At 47.3% G+C, this 18,326-nt stretch overlaps 1 protein-coding gene across 1 annotated transcript; it reads left to right on the forward strand.

The window, feature by feature from the left end:
• Window positions 1-13,641: 13,641 nt before the first annotated feature.
• Window positions 13,642-17,994, forward strand: mex3a (mex-3 RNA binding family member A). Its single transcript, XM_079240941.1, has 2 exons — window positions 13,642-14,077; window positions 16,748-17,994. The coding sequence occupies exons 1-2, from the start codon at window positions 13,657-13,659 to the stop codon at window positions 17,899-17,901; spliced, it is 1,575 nt and encodes a 524-aa protein (XP_079097067.1). The 5' UTR covers window positions 13,642-13,656; the 3' UTR covers window positions 17,902-17,994.
• The last annotated feature ends 332 nt before the right edge of the window (window positions 17,995-18,326 follow it).

The following is an 18,326-nucleotide window of genomic DNA, read 5'->3' on the forward strand; positions in this document are numbered from 1 at the left end:
AGTTGGAGGGTCTTGCCATCCCTTAGTTATGCTGTCAGGCTTAGACGTCCCATGATGCCCTGAGCTCTTCCTCTTCATCTCGCTGCTCCTCATGTTTCATGTAGAAACTCATTAACTTATTTCTCCTCTGTCTGTAGGTCTACCTGGTTAAAATCTGCAGAGCATGTTGGTCTCTCTTTCCTGTGCTCTCCACCCTAACCGATCCATGCAGGCTGTCCTCTCTTAGCCAGGTTCTGCCGGGGATTTTTCCTTCCCACTGTCACCTTGTGCAGCTCAGGATGGAGGGTTGGATCCAAGGCAAGATTAGATGCAAGCTGTTGGTTCTTCCTAACTAAAGTGTTTATTATGAACTGTCTGGAACTGATGTGTCTGGAAAGTGTCCTCAGATGGCATCATTAAAGATGCATTACATAACTTTCTGACCTTAAAACTCTGCATCCCGGACTTGTTCCATGACACAGTGACATCTATCATGTGCATCCCTAGAGCCGCTGCTGCCCAGCAGCGTCCTGAGGACAAACATTGCATATAAAGACAATGTGTGTGTTTCCATTACACCTGGAATTGCGCAAAAGCTAAATGTAACAATAATGTAATGGAAACCCCTGCATTTTAAAAAAAAAAGTCTCAAATATCACTAAAAAGCTTTTACGTTCTCATGAGGTGGTTTTTCAGACGTTTCGACATAGAAACATATTGCCAAAGTGTAATGGAAAGACTTTTTTCGCATTTACGTGTCCTTGGATGTGACATGGGGGTCATGACCAGTTCATTTCTGGTAAAAATGGAGCGCTGCGAAACAAACAACAGAAAATTTCAGAGTTTTAGAAAAGAAAATGAGGGAAAAAATCTTTGAAAATCCATAGCAAATTCTCCGCAGCGGGTAGAAAACCTTGTATAAGCTACAATTTTTGTAAAATCTCGAGAGTAACGAGATTTTACGAGACTCGAAGCTAATGCGCTGAACACTATTCAATGGAAACACCTGCAAATCGCAATTGTTGTTTGTCGAAACTTACAAGTATCGCTTTTCTTTTGCAAAAAAATGTAATGACAACGCAGCTGGTGTTGTTGTTTTCCTTTCGACCTTTCCCCCCCTGAAGGACTCGCCACAGCAAATCATCGGCTTCCAACTATCAAGCCAGTACGGAAGCCTAAATGGCACAGCCAGATTCCCTTCCTGACGCAAACTTCCACATTTATCCAGGCTTAGGATCGGCCCTCAGAAAACATTTGTGCCCTCTCAGGGCTACAAGATCACTGGAATAAAATAGCCAAACTATAATTAACTAACTGAAATAAATAAACTGCAGTCAGATCAAGCAGCTTTGTTCTGTCTGCAACTTTCTGTTTATCACCGTCTCCTGTTTCTTTGCTGTTTAATCCCTTCATTTCCTGACGTTTCATTGTCACACATGCAATAAAAACCCAAACGTGAATAAAGGTTGGAAAGTTATTTTTACAGCCACACAAAGCTAATGAAGTGGTCACAACTGGGACGGTTAATGGAACACAACAAACAAGCTGCTCAGCTGAAACAACAAGTCCTGTTGTGAGTCAGTCTCACGGACTACAGAGTAAACTGTAGCATCAATATCCTAAAGTACACCATGAGGTCAGTCCTGTTTATTAGCCGACTCTAAATCAGCAGCCACGGCGGCCTGAGCTGGAAAACACATTATTACAGTTCTCCACATGAATGAACTTGCAACTGACCACAACACAAGCGAGCAGTATGGGTGGCTTCGCAAGTAAAATATTAGAATCCAGCGCCGCCATTCCTAGACGGCAACAGAAGGTATCAATCAAACACAAAATTATTGATGGGAAATGAATGCCGATTAATTAACACTAGGAGCACTGTGAACACCAAGTAGCATCCTAAAGTGGTTAAAATGAAGCCTGAGCAGAAGTCCCAAAAACAGCAGTTCCCCCTTCATCCACTAGGGGTTCCGAAACAGAACGAATCCCCATAGACTCCCATGTTAAAAAGACCAACTTCACAGCAGAAATAAACATGTTTACAGCCTGGTGCAAAAATCCATTTTATGTTTAATAGGTCAGGTTTACCTTCATGACAACTGTGGGGGGAGTGAATTTTTTTTCTAACTCGCCCGTTTAAAAGTAATTTAATTTCGAAATTTGGCATATTTAGGGGCGTGTCTTTTTGATTGACAGGTACCTGATCTCCCACTTCAAGAAGGCAGAATGTAATAGTGTGAATTAGTTTTAGCCCACCTACCTCTGTTAGCTGGTTAAGTGGGGTTAGCTCCGGGTTAGCTTGGTTAGCTCTTAGCTAGAGGTCAGAGTTTGCTACATGTCAATCATCCACCCCAGACTCACAGCTCCCCCCTCAGCTCCACCTCTTTGCCCATTTTTGTATTTTCTGAGAGATGTTACACATGACACTTCCAAGATGGCGATGGTAGGAACCGCCCAATGAGCTTCAATTCAGGTCTTCAGAATCCTGCAGTTGGCGTCACGGAGGCTCCGCCCATCTTTTATATACAGTCTATGGTGAACACCAATTCAGAGTGTCTCGGCTTGCTTCCAAGTGAAACCTGGTCCCGCATGAAAGCAAACGGACCACCCAGCGACAGGAAGTGAGACTGGACCCAATGCACCCCAACCTGTTGGATACCTGGCTGCTTACTGCTACTCATACTTGACCGCTTCTGGTAAAAACTGATCACTAGAGTAAAACCGGAAACCCCACCACTGCAGAAACTGTTGATCCATTGGTCACTTTTATTTTTATTTCATTTTTACAAATCACATTAAAATACGGTGACACACCAATAGATACATTGTATACTTGTAAAAATTTGGACTCCCTATAAGCTATCTTTAGCTTATAAATGGGAGCCAAGACCTAACGGTTTATCATAGACATGTAATAGAAAAACAATTCCACGATTTCCACCCCAACCCCCTAAAACTTAGATCCCCAGATTTCCTCAGGTCCACAGATACAAGACCTCAACACAGGTATTGGAACAAAGGAAACATATAAACCTATATATGATATACAATAGTTACACTAAAAGTGAGTTACATCATTTAATCCTCAACCTGTTGTTTTTTGGGTTATAAAAGAAAGTGATAACACTAAACGTAGTTCAGTGTTTACTTAAAGTGAACAAGCCTTTACAGCCTGGACCAATAATGATCCCGATTTTCTTCTTCTTGATCAGAGCTGTGCAGATGTGCACAGATAACACAAACCAAAGTGCAAGCAGCGTGTTTATCTGCAGATCTCTTCTGAATCTGCTCATCATTATGGAACAGCTGATCATGAATTTTATATGCCCCATGTTACCGAGATGTAAACGGTTTGTTTAGATTCAGAATGTTTATAAATGACAGAACGGGGTTCTGGGCCACTAAAAGGCATCATGATCTTAGAAAACACAAGAGTCTATGCTCACTTCGACACAACCGGCTCTAATGCAGCTAAAAAACACAGGTAAGTCCATACACTGGTGAAAAATAAAAGTGGAATCATATCAGGGTGAACTTGTGTGCAGACATTTTCTATTTAGAAAAAACAAACAGCAATAAAAATGTGATGATTTGCAAACATCTGGGAAGTGAGGAGAGCAGCTGCTGGAGTTGTAGGAGAGGAATGTCGTCCCGTTCTGGTCCTGATGCAGGATTCCAGCTGCTCCATGATGCTCCAGATGTTTTGTACTGGTGGAAGGTCTGGACTGCAGCAGACCAGTTCTCCTGTTCCACCATCAGGACGTGGTTCAGCGTGGTCCTGCTGGACCAGTTCTCCTGTTCCACCATCAGGACGTGGTTCAGCATGGTCCTGCTGGACCAGTTCTCCTGTTCCACCATCAGGACGTGGTTCAGCGTGGTCCTGCTGGACCAGTTCTCCTGTTCCACCATCAGGATGTGGTTCAGCATAGTCCTGCTGGACCAGTTCTCCTGTTCCACCATCAGGACGTGGTTCAGCATAGTCCTGCTGGACCAGTTCTCCTGTTCCACCATCAGGACGTGGTTCAGCATGGTCCTGCTGGACCAGTTCTCCTGTTCCACCATCAGGACGTGGTTCAGCGTGGTCCTGCTGGACCAGTTCTCCTGTTCCACCATCAGGATGTGGTTCAGCGTGGTCCTGCTGGACCAGTTCTCCTGTTCCACCATCAGGATGTGGTTCAGCATAGTCCTGCTGGACCAGTTCTCCTGTTCCACCATCAGGACGTGGTTCAGCATGGTCCTGCTGGACCAGTTCTCCTGTTCCACCATCAGGACGTGGTTCAGCGTGGTCCTGCTGGACCAGTTCTCCTGTTCCACCATCAGGACGTGGTTCAGCATGGTCCTGCTGGACCAGTTCTCCTGTTCCACCATCATGATGTGGTCCAGCGTGGTCCTGCTGGACCAGTTCTCCTGTTCCACCATCAGGATGTGGTTCAGCATAGTCCTGCTGGACCAGTTCTCCTGTTCCACCATCAGGACGTGGTTCAGCATGGTCCTGCTGGACCAGTTCTCCTGTTCCACCATCAGGACGTGGTTCAGCGTGGTCCTGCTGGACCAGTTCTCCTGTTCCACCATCATGATGTGGTCCAGCATGGTCCTGCTGGACCAGTTCTCCTGTTCCACCATCATGATGTGGTCCAGCATGGTCCTGATGGACCAGTTCTCCTGTTCCACCATCAGGATGTGGTCCAGCATGGTGGAAGGTCTTCCCTGAAAGAGACGTTGTCTGGATGGGAGCAGATGTTTCAGCATTGATGGAGCTTCCCAGATGTGGAAGCTGCCCACGCCATCGGCACTAATGCAACCCCATCCCATCAGAGATGCAGGCTGATAACAAGCTGGATGCTGTAATTCGTGGTTCTTAGTAGAGGTGGGGAAATCAGATCAAAAAATCAAAAATCTGGATTTTTTGCTACACAATTTTAAAAATCAATTTTTTAAAAAATAAATAAAAGTAATCCAGTATAAGATTGTTGTCATTTTTATTGTTTTTATTGATCTTTTAACTTGTCTTCTTGGGCATTATAGCAGCAGAATGATGGTCTGGCTACTGTGTTGTTTTTTCTTAATTAAAATCAAGAAAAATGACGTGCAAAAAAAAGGTTTTATACATTTATTTTGTTTTTAATCTACAAAAATCAGCAATATTGAAGAATTGTGAGAATCACAATTTAAATCAAATCGTAACCCAAAAAAAATCGACTCGAATCGGGACAAATGCATATCGTCACAGCCCTAATTTTTAGGCTGAACTGTGTTTGCAGACTGGGATTTCTGGACATCTTTGTGAGTCCATGCAGATTTCCAGTACAGACTTATCTCTGTTTTAATGCAGCAGATCATGGCACCCAATCTTGTGCCCCGCATACAGAGACTCCTTCCGATTGTCTAAATCTTGGATGATATTATACACTGAAGATGGTGGAAGCTTCTCTGAAATATTCCTGTCATACCCAGTCATGTTTCCGACTGCTTGCCAATCAACCTTATCAGCTGTTGATGCTCCTCCAGTTGTTTCTGGTTTGTTCCAGGAACTTTTCCAGCCTTTAGTTGCTCCTCTTCCAGCTGCTAACAGGTGTGTTGCTGTCATCAAATTAACAATCAGCTTATATTTTCCATTAAATGATAAAATGTCTCAGTTTCAACATCTGATATGTTGTTTGTGTTGCATCATTAGATTTTCATTTAAATAGAAAAACTAACTTTGAGCACCTTATTCCAGACAGTTGCATCAGAAAACTGCAGATTTTCATGAATAGTTGCTTTTCTTGCTGTTGTATCAAAGTAACTTTTGTGGAAATTTCTATTTTACTTTGTTTATTAGTCTACAAATTCATCTAAATCTGAACAAAAAAAAGAAAGTTTTAAAAGATTTGAAACTAATAAATGAAGCGATGCTGAAGCTGTTTGTAATGTTCTTTAAAGTCCAGTAGTTCAATGTTTTTCTTTTTATTTATTCATTTACATCAGCTGTAAAATTTCCTTCTACTATTTTGGAATTGTGGGTTAAAAACCAGTAAATGTGGTTAAAATATCCTGCATTCAGGTGTTTCTACTTTTCTTTGTAAGGAAACAATCTCAGGAAATCTGAATGAATCCGAGTGATGGGCGGAGCCTAATCGTGCTGATTGAGCCAGCCAATCAGAGCGGACGGGGCTTCTCTCAGCTTCTGGTTTTTTCCAAACATTTAGAGCCGTGACTATATTTGCTGTTTAAGCTCACGCTGATGCAGATTGTTGACATATTTGTCTGAAAAGTACTGTACGGTGTAAACCAGAGGTAAGCAACACCGGTCCTCGAGTGCCGCAGTCCTGCAAATGTTAGGAGTTTGTCTGCTCCAACACACCTGATTCAAACACTGGCTAATTAGCAGACCTGTGCAGAGTTTGATGTCAATGCAAAGTCAATGCAATGTGGCTTGTCTGGACGGTGAGGGGTCCTGCGGTGCAACCCTATGGCTGTGGTGCAGGACCTCCACCAGTCCTGAAGAGACAGGGGATAGTCCGATAAAGGGAAGCTGGAGTCTGTTCCAACAATCATTGGGCGAGAGGCAAGAACACCAGGACAGGTCACCAGTTCATCACAGGCCAGACACAGAGAGACAAACAACCACTTCAGAGTAACCAGTTAACCCAACATGGATGGTGGGAAGAAGCTGGAGAACCCACATCCATAGCAAGGCCCGCGTTTGAGCCTCCCCCAGCCGAGGGTGAGTCCACAGTGCTAACCACAATGGTGTAGTGGTCAGTACTATAGATTCTTATGTTACTTACAACTAATTAATGACAGAAAATTAAACATGTTAAAAGAAAAAAAAATTTAATCGGAGTTCAACACAGTTTGTTTGTTGTGCACGATTTCTTATCACCGCTGTGCACGTCAGAGCTCGGATGAACTTCAGCGCTATATTTACCAAGATTTCAGACCCATCTAGCGATGTAAATAGAAGTGACTGAATATTTCTGGTGACTCACGTGGGACGCTTTGTGTCCTCGCCAGTGTTGCCGTCGGCTCCGCCCCACCCCCCGACAGCCTCGGACCTCATACAGCATCCGGCTGCAGATGAAACCTGCAAAGCAGACGCCTTTACTAATGAAGCGTGTGGATGAAAACATGTAAAACATTTAAAGCACTGAAACATGACGCGGAACAGCTGGAGCTGTTAACATGACCTTTTAACTATGTCTTTTCTTTTTATTGTTTTGAATAAGAAAAACAATTAAACGCATTTTTCCAGACTTTATTATAACACAAGTTTAATGTTTATATCTTTTATTTAATTCTGTCGTCCACAAAAATCCATTCAAATAAAACTCATTTGCTTTTTGTCTGCAAATATTGTGATGCAATTTTTTTTTTTTTCAAATAAAGTCTGATAATATTCAGTCAAACAGGTGTGGAGGGGGGGGGGGGGGTAGGTAGATGTGTGAATTGTTGGTTGTGTGTTTCCATGGAAAGCCCTTTTACTATTAAAAAAAAAAAAAGGACTTGTAGATCAAATTTGATTTGATTTCCCATAAACTGCCTTCGTCCACCATGTCAGGAACTCTGATGCTGCGTGTAAAAATGAGTAAAGCCATATGTTCTTTGTTAGGAGCGCTGCAGACGTCACGCCCATCCCATCACCACCCCCCCCCCCCCCCCCCCCCCCCCCCCCCCTTCCTTCTTATCTGTGGGCAGTAAACAAGTCAACATCATCAGATAGGAACAGGTGCACAAGTGCAGGATGCTCATGAGAATTTACGCAGAAAAAAAGAAAACATCTTTTTTTATTATTATTTTAAGAAGAGCTTTTTGTCAGTGTTAATGTCTATCCATCTGCAGCTTTGAATTATGTTTTAACTTCTTATTTTATGTGATATTTCATGGAAAATAACTGTTTTATCAGAAATAAGGAAAATGAATTCAGAAGTTTTTACATTTTGGGGGAATTTCTGCTGTTATTCATGCATTTCTGCTGAACAGGAGGAGAAAACCTCCTTCAGCTCTGTGTGTTAACATGCAAAAGCTCCACATACAGCAGATAAAAACACAGAAAACTGCAAAAATGAAAGAAATGCTCCTCCAGTTTCACCTTTACATGAAATAATCAAAGTGTGTTAAAGCGTCACCTCCAGCGATCGGTTATGAGACGTTTCATTTCAAACATTTTACCAGTAAAATGAAGTCTTCCTCCGTGTGCAGAATGAATCAACTGTCTCCCTGCAAGCTGGGTAATTAATAAAATGAGTAATGGGAGGCAAACATCAGCAGAAGACGAGTTTGGGGCTCTGTGAATGTGCGTGAGATCAGCGCAACGGGAAGCAGTGAGGTGAGCCTTACTCATCACTAGGTGTGTCGCTGTAGCTGCACAGCATCTGTGTGATTAGACAGGCTGGGGGGGCAGAGAGATGACCTAATACCCATAGAAAGCTATGAAGTCATACTACTTGACTCATATTCCCAGCTGACAGCAGCTCTCCCAATCACAACATGGTGAGTGTGTTTGTTGTCAGAGTGTGAGATGTGTGTTGGTCAACAGCTTCTTATGCATGCGAGAGTTTCACAGCAGGAGAGGAAGCTGTACATGTCTGGCTGGGTTTCTTTCTGCTGGTGGAGAAACGCCACAGCGAGGGTGAAAAGAGCTGAAACGAGCAGCTCATGAATCAAGAAACTGGCTATTTTTGTAACTTTGGTTTCCATCACCAGGAAACCACAAAAGCTAAAAATCGCAAGAAAAAAAAACAGCTGCAATTCTAAAAACCTCTTAAGTATTGCAAATAGTTTTCTGGAGGAGGATTGTAAGATCATGATTCACAACCGGACGGTGTGTGTGTGTGTGTTGGGGGGGGGCTCGGAGCAATTGGGGGGATTTTTAAAACATTTCACACCTTTGGTCTGGTTTATGTTCAAACTGCAAGCTACTGAACGCCTGGACATCACAACAACCATAGACTGTATATAAAAGATGGGCGGAGCCTCCGTGACGTCACCTGCTGGTTTCTGAAGAGCTGAATTGAAGCTCGGTGGGCGGTTCCTACCGTCGCCATCTTGGCAGAGTCGCGCATAACGTCTCTCTCAGAAAATACAAAAGCAAAGAGGTGGAGCTGAGAGGGGGGCTGTGAGCGTCATGGTGGATGATTGACATCTAGTGAACTCCGACCTGCATAAAGCTAAGGCCTAACCAAGCTAACACAGAGCTTAAAGGAGCTAACCCGCTAACAGAGGTAAGCGGGCTAAAGCTAAGTCACGTTGTTAACCGGCTAAAAACCGTGGTTGTTCTACGTTCTTCTTACTTGAAGCGGGAGATCGGGTACCTGTCAATCAAAAGGACACACCCCTAATTATGCCGAATTTTGAGATTAAATTACTTCTAAACAGGCGAGTTAGAAAAAAAAATTCACTCCCCCCACAGTTGTCATGAAGGTAAACCTGATCTTTTAAACCGGAAATGGATTTTTGTCCCAGGCTGTATACATGTTTATTTCTGGCGTAAACATGTTTTTTTCTGCTGTAAACATGTTTATTTCTGGTGTAAACATCTTTATTTCTGATGTGAAGTTGGTCTTTTTAACATTTGATCTATGGGGGTTTGCTCTGTTTTGGAGCCCCTAGTGGATGAAGGAGGAACTGCAGTTTTTGGAAATTCGGCATAGGGTTCATGTTTAACCGCCGGAGGTTGCCGCTTGGAGCCATACACACAAAAACAAACTTTTCCAGGTAAAAATACAGATAAAATATCACACTTCCTGATATTTATTCAGTTGAGGCTCGTCACGGGTTGAAAAAAAATTCCTTTTTTTTTTCGTAGGCATGATGACTTTCTTGGTTTTTAACTGTTCCGGCTCCTTTATAGTGAAGCTCTGCGGGAGTTTTTCCGAAGCTCGTTGCGGTAATGGCGAGAAAAGTTCTCATATCCAGAGGAGCCAGAGAGACATTTTTCTGCTGCTGGTTCTGTGATCCGCGATCGGAGAACCCACTGGAACCAGGATGGTGGATGGTAACTGGTTTAAGTGGCATTGCTCCATTAGAGGAAGAGGTGGTCTGGTGGTTCGGTCTGTTACTATGAGAGTTAGTCACAGTGTGAAAATGACCAAATGGCCCATTTCTGTTCCCTTATGTACGCAAACGAGGATGTTTGTTTGAAACATTGTTATCCGTCACCGCCCTCATACAACCATACGTCTTTTATGTTACCATGGTTATTAAGGTTAATGGTTATTAAGAGTTCATTTCAGATTTGGGACGAGTTGGTAGAGGTAACTCAGCGATATAAAGTTGTTTCCTATGGTCAGAAAACACCAGAAGAAGAAAGAACCAGTCCCCCCCCTCTTTATTTTCTTCAACATCTTCTTCTCTGGTTTGTTCCTTCCGCTGATTTCCGGGATGTTGCTCCATTTTCCACTTCGACTGACGGAAATCTTCTTGAAAAGAGACAAAATTACGACGCAGGAGTCACAAAAAAAAAAAGAAGCAGTTTTCTGCATCAAGCATACAAACAAACATCACACTTGTCTGAACACAGTTTTATTTACCTGCTTCTGTAACGCTGCTGAGACGGTTTTAAATCCCCCTCAGGGACAAATAAAGGTTGTTTTTAATTGAATAGAAAAGAATCAGACTAAAAATGTATTTAAAAAGCAGAAAAACCTTCATTAATGCTCTTTTGTGGAAAAATTGTTTAATAAAACCATAATTTTAATGTGCTGGGATTTGGGGAGCAGTGCTGCCGGACTTAGAGAGGGCGGGTCAACCTGGACCCCAAGCCAAACAAACAGGACGACACCAAAACACTTCAGAAGCTCTCAGGTTTCCAAACATTGAGATTTTTCCAGTTTATCCGTCCCAAACTGGCGTCTCTCCAGCCACCTTCGTGTTTGTTTCACATTTATCATGTATAATAATGTGTGTAGGAACATCTGCTGCAGCTGTTCCCCAGAAATCACCAAAAATCTGCCATTTAGACAGAAGACCACACATCTGCTGGTTCAGCTGATGGACTTGGCGCCTCTGTGTGGATGATGAGCGCGAGACGTGGTATCGTTTGCATGAGGACTTACATCACCCCTAAGAGGCTGCTCGCCGTGGCATCAGCACGTGGTGCTTCGCCAACATGTCTCTTTGTGCTCGCAGAGGCCTCTTTCATGTGGCAGCGGGGGCAACTAAAGTCTTGAAAAGGACATCTGGCAAAGGGATGTCCTTCAGGGACTCTCACACATGTACTTCCAGCTTCTTTCCTGTCCCGTCTTCCAGAGACGGAGACTGTCCACCGCCGCCGGACAAAGAGTCTGGCCTCGCCGAAGCCGCTCGCGCCGTCATTACAGGGGGAAAAAGGGGGGAAACTGCTCCACTGTGGCGACCAGATGGTCAAGATCACGGCTCTTTTATGAGCGAGTAACATGACCTCTGCAGTAACACACACACATTTACACACACACGCAGAAAGAAGCTGGTATACATGACAACTGTAGCCCAGAGCTCTGAATGGAAACCAGACCTGCTGCGGTCTGCTCGGATTATCCCCAGCCAGGCAGCTGAAAACTCACACACACAGCGGTGAGTGTGAGAAGAGGAGGATGGGGGGGTGGGGGGGTGGGGGACACTATCCCAGATCCATCCTTTTCATTGATCCAGGCTCTGGACTCCCAGCGGACCCCTTTTAATGGAGCCAGACGACCTCTCGGACACACCGGCACACTCTGGGACCGGCCCTCGTGTTGTGTTCGGTTCCATCTCATGCTCTCGTCACACCCCCCCCCCCCCCCCCCCCCCCCCCCCACTCCAATACCGGGTTTTTATTATCAATCATGTAATTGGCTGGGGGGGGGGGGGGGGGGGGGGGGGGGGTTAATCCTGGCCTCATACCGGGAGTCTCCCTACAAGTCCTCATCTGCAACTCCCCCTCAGGGAACCAACCCCGTCCTGATCGGTACCCGGAGAACGTCTAGACTTTGTAAATACACCTGCCGGACCTTCCTGCCGCTGCTGACATGACGGCTCCGGTCGGCGCGCCGATAAAACATTCCCACCGCCACTCGGTGGGCCTTTTCTGTCTCCTGTCAGAGCTGTTGCACCGTGGGGAGGGGGCCACGTATGACACACAATAACACATCTGAATTAAAGGATGGGCTTGAATTGAACACCGCCATGGGGAATACAAAGCACACACACACACACACACAGATATTCCATTCATCTGCTGTTTATTTTATGTTTTTATTTGCAGGGAAATCATGAGAAAAGGGAAGTTTGCAGACATCCAGTTTGTTTAGCAGGAATTGCAGCATGAAGTTGGACACGTGGAGGAAGCTAGAAGCTTCAGATACCAGTTGTCCTGCTCCGCATTGTCATCACACACACACACACACACACACACACACACACTAAGCACTCAAAACCAAACCAGTCAACCTCCCTGCTTTGTTTTCTCGTCACTTCTTTCAGAAGCTTTTTTTCTTTTCTTTCCTTTAAGTTGCAGGACTTCCAGGATCCCCGGGAAGAAACGCAGATTTAGCAGAAATGCGTGGAAAACTCGGGATTCCTGCAGCTGCAGTTGGGATCTTTGTGTGGGACCAAAGTGAAGCATGCCGTCCGCGTGGCTCCAGTCAGGCGAGGACATGTTGGGGAGTGTGCGCGCGAACCGAGCGGCGCGGTTCTTTGTTCACAGGAGCTGCTGCAAAACCTTTTTTTTTTTCCTATCTGGAAATGTGGAGGGCTTCGCTGATGCCCCCCTCCCTCACACCTCCCCCCCCCCCCCGCATAGGGTCTGCAACGCCTGTCTGACAACTCCCTTTCTCTTATACAGACCCCCCCCCCCCCCCCCCCCCCCCACCCAGACACACACACCCCCTTTTTTTTTGCCTCCTATACATAACAGCGTCATGCGCAGCGGCGGCGCAGACAACGGCGCGGTGACCTGCCGCAAAGCGCGGCTACGTGGAGGTGGGCGGACCCCCTCCCCTCAAAAAAAAAAAAAAAAAAAAAATGTCATCAAGTCCTTCACTCGTGAAATTCAAGTGAGATTTTCCGCGCGTTTTTTTTTTTTCTTTAGTTTTTTTTTATTTATCCTCTTCATCATAAGTTGACATCATCTTTTCATTGACACAACTATATGACCATGTGCGCGCGCTCTGCTCTTGCACCTTTAAAACGCGCAACTGTTTACATCCTGGATGGTTGTTCTTACATAAGTCTCATAGGGGGTGGGGGGGTGGGGGAGAAAATGCGGCTCTCGGGGCTGCTGCCGCCGCTGCGGCACGAACCGCGTCCGCTTTTCCGCGACTGCGACGCGGCGGAGCGAAACTCTTGGTTATTTTGCTCCCTGCTCCTCCACAGGAGGAGGGGGGGGGTGGATGGGGCTGCCACATGCTCTGCGAACCCGAGACGGAATGGTAGAAACGGGAGGGCGGCTCGTTTTGTCTCGGCGAGGAGGGGAAGCGGTGGAAACCAGACTGGGTGGAGCAACGCGTCGCCCGGCCCCATCTCTCGCGCAGACAAGCCTCGCGTCCCGTTTTTCACTCCAGAGCTAGGAGAGAGACTACAGCACCGAGAGAGAGAGAGGGGGGCGGTCAATGGGAGGGACTAGCGCAAAGAGAGGGGGGGATATTGCAAGGAGGAGGGGGCGAGGAGGCGGCGGCACGGGTGCTGTTTCTCCAGTCTCTTTCCCCTGTCTTTGTCTCACACACTCTTTTGTTAGCCATGCCTAGCCTGCTGGTTCTAGCAGGGATCATGGAGAAAAATGGGGGCTACGGCGGGGATCTGGCCGGCTCCGGCTTCGGCAGCGAAGGTCTCCTGGTGCCGCCCGACGAGGAGGAGGACGACTCCCGTGCCCTCAGGGTCGCGCTGGGCCAGCTGTCTCTGCTGGGGCTCGGGGAAGGCGAGGACGGCGGCGGAGCCCCAACAACAGGAGTACAGGACCGGAGTAACAACAACAACAACCACCACAACCACACGAACAGCGTGGGGGGCGGCGGGGACTCGGCCATTCTGCAGGGGAAGAGCAAGTTGTGCGCGCTCTACGAGAGCTCCTCCGGCGAGACGAAAGGACGAGGCTGCAACATCACGGAATGCGTCCCGGTGCCCAGCTCTGAACATGTGGCCGAGATAGTGGGGAGACAAGGTAAAAACCGCTGGCTTGCACATTAACACCCCCCCCCCCCCCCACCCCCCCACCCCCTCCCCTGCAAACTTGTGCTTCCATCCGCACAGCTCGCGCTCCCCTCTCCTCGTGTTTGTCTTCTCTAACTGTTACCTGCTGCTATTTGACAAAGAAAAGGGAGTGGTGTGAGCGTGTATGTGTGTGCTTTTTGCACCCACCCCCCCCTCCGCGAGACATCAGCCTCCCACTTTTCTTTTTTCCTGCTCGAAATGTTGCAAGTTCCCGTCATCCTGAAAGCACGCGCTCGCTTTGTCTCCATCTCTTTATTTTTATTTATTTGTGGAGTGAATTTGCGCACAGACACGAGTAGGAGGGAGAGACGGACCCCCCCCCCCCCTCCCCCTTGTTTCCCCTCCTGGGTGAATTATTCTACATCCACGCCATCAATGTCAGCGCGCAGACACAGAGGAGCAGGAGAGCCACTTGCTTCCTTTGTCGTCTGAGACGCGCCAGACGGTTCAAACCGGCAGCGTGCAGCTCGCCACGACGGGAATCCAGTCACTTTCTGAGCTGATGGCCCTCAAGAGGAGCCAAATGAGACGTTTTTAGAGTCCGGCTATGGAGGATCTGTCCTTCTGTCCACATCTTTTCTTCTTTTTGCACATGTATCCCGCTTGTTTACGTTGCGCACTGCGCGGCGCAACTGGGCGCCTTGTTTCCTGGTTTCTTCTGGGAGTTTGTAAAGTTTAAATCCAAACGAAGCAGCTTTTTCTTCAAGTTGGGAAGGGGGGGGGGGGGGGCTTTTTGTTGGACAAAGAGGTGAAGTTGAGTGACAGCAGCTGTCAAACAAAGGTGCGAGAGAAGGGGAGGGGCGCGCTTGGCACGCGGGATGGTCTTAAAGGGTGACTCAGCGAGAAGTTGCACCAGGAGGTGGCAATCCCTTCTAAAACCTGCTTCAGTTGTTTTATGTTCTTGTTTTAAGCAAACAAGTTGGATTTAGAGGAGGATGCTGAAGGAGATTGTTGATTGGGTGGTGTCAATGTGACCCCCCCCCCCAATCACCACATGGTTGTCTGGGAGGAGGGGGGAGGAGGGTGGGTGAGGTTCCATCAGTAAATCCTGATTTATCTCCAAACAAAAACAAACAGGTTTCCAGTGATGCTACTAGCAGGGAGAAGGCTCGGTTTTTTTTGTGGGGGGGGGGGGGGTGAAATGGCTTCTTTCACCTCCTCCATCTGCAGCTCCTGCTTCTTACTCCTCAGTGTAAGTTTTGCATTTTTCGGGATAACTGGAGACAGACTGGGTGGATCCAGTTCAGCCACGTTTCAGTTTGAGGTGATTCGGGTCCCCTTCGCTTGCTTGGCGCCACAGACACCGCCCCCCCTTTCCTCTCAGCGCCACGCATCACGGCCCGTCTGGTAGAACTGGCAACCGGAGCTCCCTGTCATGATGCGTATGATTGCTCCTTCTGCCCGTCAGAGGTGCAGCCACTGATTGCCGAGCTTGCTCCGGCGTCCTCCTCTGGAGCTGCTAGCAGAAAGCGTGGCTTTGTTTTGACGCGCGTTGTACAGTTCAGCCGCTGACGGCGGATTTCTCTCCAGTGACCTTAATTTCTGTTTGTGATTAAATCATCCTTTTCTCTGTTTTTGTTTAGGAAAACTCTAATTAAGATATTTTGGGGTCATTAAAATATAAAACCTAGCTTATACGCCTGTGTCATGAGGAGATCTATTAGCCTGATGAAGGCAGTGGCCTTAGAGAGGGCATGCTCAGAATTGGGGCATGAGCAGCTCTAACCCCTCTGAGTATCACCATCCTCCTCTCTGTACCGCTGCTTCCTGGGAAGCGAGTGTTCCTGAACAATGTGGGCCTGAGTGGTGGCGTCAGGGAGGTAGCCTGCTTCGTTTCAGGTGCTTTTCACCTGCTGCGGCGGATCTTTGACTGGTTAAAGCTGTGTGCTGCAATGAGATCAAGGATGGCTGTCCAAAGAGTCGCGCCGGCTTCTTTAAGAGGCAGCCGAGATGAGAAAGGCACTCGTCGATAAATGTGGAAATCTTAATGAGGAAGCTGCCTGAATAAATGAATGAAAGCTAAGCTGTGTAATGCGTAATGCATTGTTGATGGGCTGTAATATAAACAGAAACGCTTGCCTTTTCCTTTTCCTCCCATCTCCTCCGTGACCTCAGCTGTACCTGCCAGTCCTAAATAATTACAGAAACTCTATATATCCTGTTCTAGAGTCAGATAATTTGCCATGAAACGACATTAACCTGCACTCACTCGCATTAGGAAACTGTCTTAAAAGCACTTAATAGAGGAGAATCTCACACAACGGTCAAAACCTGGACCGGTGGAGAAGCAGAAATGGCCCCAAAACGAGGCGTATGTGGGCTGAATGTATTGTCTTGCAAGTTCAAGGAGAGGTCAGAGTGTAATTGCTCGGCAGCGTCTGTTTTAGCTTCCAGAACCGGGCACGTCTGAGCTGGCCAGGTCCTCCTCTGCATCGTGCACGTATATCCTGGTAAAGTTGTGATTTAGAGCAGATAAAACGGCTGCTAAATACTCCAATACAAAGTGCATCAAAGCTCATAAATCATGATAATTACTGCAACACGCGAGAGCTGGTTTTATTCTGCAAGCAGCCCGTGTCTGCTGGTTAATTATTAAAAATGTTTCTCGGTGTCTCTGCAGGTTGCAAGATCAAAGCCCTGCGGGCCAAGACCAACACCTACATCAAAACCCCGGTCCGAGGAGAGGAGCCGGTGTTTCTGATCACCGGCCGGAAGGAGGACGTGGCACTGGCCCGCCGTGAGATCATCTCCGCAGCGGAGCATTTCTCCATGCTCCGGGCATCCCGCAACAAGCTGGGGGTGTCCTTCAGCGGCTCGCCGCCCACGCCGCTTCCGGGTCAGACCACCATCCAGGTGAGAGTGCCATATCGCGTGGTGGGGCTGGTGGTGGGGCCCAAAGGCTCCACCATAAAGCGCATCCAGCAGCAAACCTGCACCTACATCGTCACCCCCAGTCGAGACCGCGACCCTGTCTTTGAGATCACCGGATCCCCGAGCAACGCCGAGCGCGCCCGTGAGGAGATCGAGGCGCACATCGCCTTCCGGACGGGGGGCCTCCACGACCACAACAATGAGAACGACTGTCTGGGGCCGAACGGCGGGAGCAGCCCGGCGGGCAGCAGCGGCGGTCTGGAGAGCCGGCTACAGCAGGTGTGGGGGCTGCAGGGGGGCCAGCGCAAGCCTCTCACCAGCAGCTACCGCCAGAACTTCTCAGATGCCATGGTTGGAGGGGGGAGCGGAGGAGGCGGAGAGGGAGGGGGCATCTACAGCAAGGGCAACTTCTCCAGCTCTGGAGAGAAGCCTTGCTCTTATTTTGGATCGGAGGGGACCCAGAGCTGGGGAGACCCAGACTACCCCAAACAGGTGGCCTTTTACGCCCAGCAGCGCTCCAAAAGCTTCGGAGGCCTGCCACTGCCCCTGACCAGACTCTCTCCCGGTTTACCCGAGTCTTGCGGCGGCGGGACCACCAACAACTCTTCAGTCACCAGCATCGTGCCCGTAGCCGGCTCACCTCATGCCCAGGCCCGCCGTGCCCACAGCGAGCCCACCTCCGCCGGCGAGGGCTTCCCGGGCCGTCTGCCGGTGCCGGACTCGCCCCCGGCCACCGTGCGGGACTGCATGACCTGCTTTGAGAGCAAAGTGACGGCTGCCTTGGTGCCATGTGGCCATAACCTCTTCTGCATGGAGTGTGCCATCCGAATCTGTGAGCTCAACCACCCGGAGTGCCCCGTGTGCCACACCCAGGTCACGCAGGCCATCCGGATATTCTCCTAAGGAACCACGTCAGTTTTTATTCTCAGTTTTCTCAGTGTTTCTTCAATAATTATTTACTGTTATTATGATTATTATTATAATACACCTTTTGTTTTTCAGGAAATTTTAAAACAATCAAGCAGATATTTTAGAAGGCCCTGCTTGCTTTACTAAAAAGTATAAGAAATATTTTTAAGTTTTTCCTTTTTATATATATATATTGCATATATATTTTATAAAAGTTTTGTTTATAAGAGAAGTATAGTACCTTGCATTTTCAGTTTTTTGACTGCTGCTGTTGTTCATTCACGAATCACAGTGTAGGCAGGGGTAGACAGTAATGTGAACATTTTATTATTCAAATTTTTTATTTTACCATGAAGTGGGTTTATATTGAAGGAGGAAGATGATTGTTGAGGAACCCAATCTGCACCTGACTGACCTAG

Source organism: Telmatherina bonti (assembly GCF_933228915.1).
Source record: "Telmatherina bonti genome assembly, chromosome: 5".
Lineage (NCBI taxonomy): Eukaryota > Metazoa > Chordata > Actinopteri > Atheriniformes > Telmatherinidae > Telmatherina > Telmatherina bonti.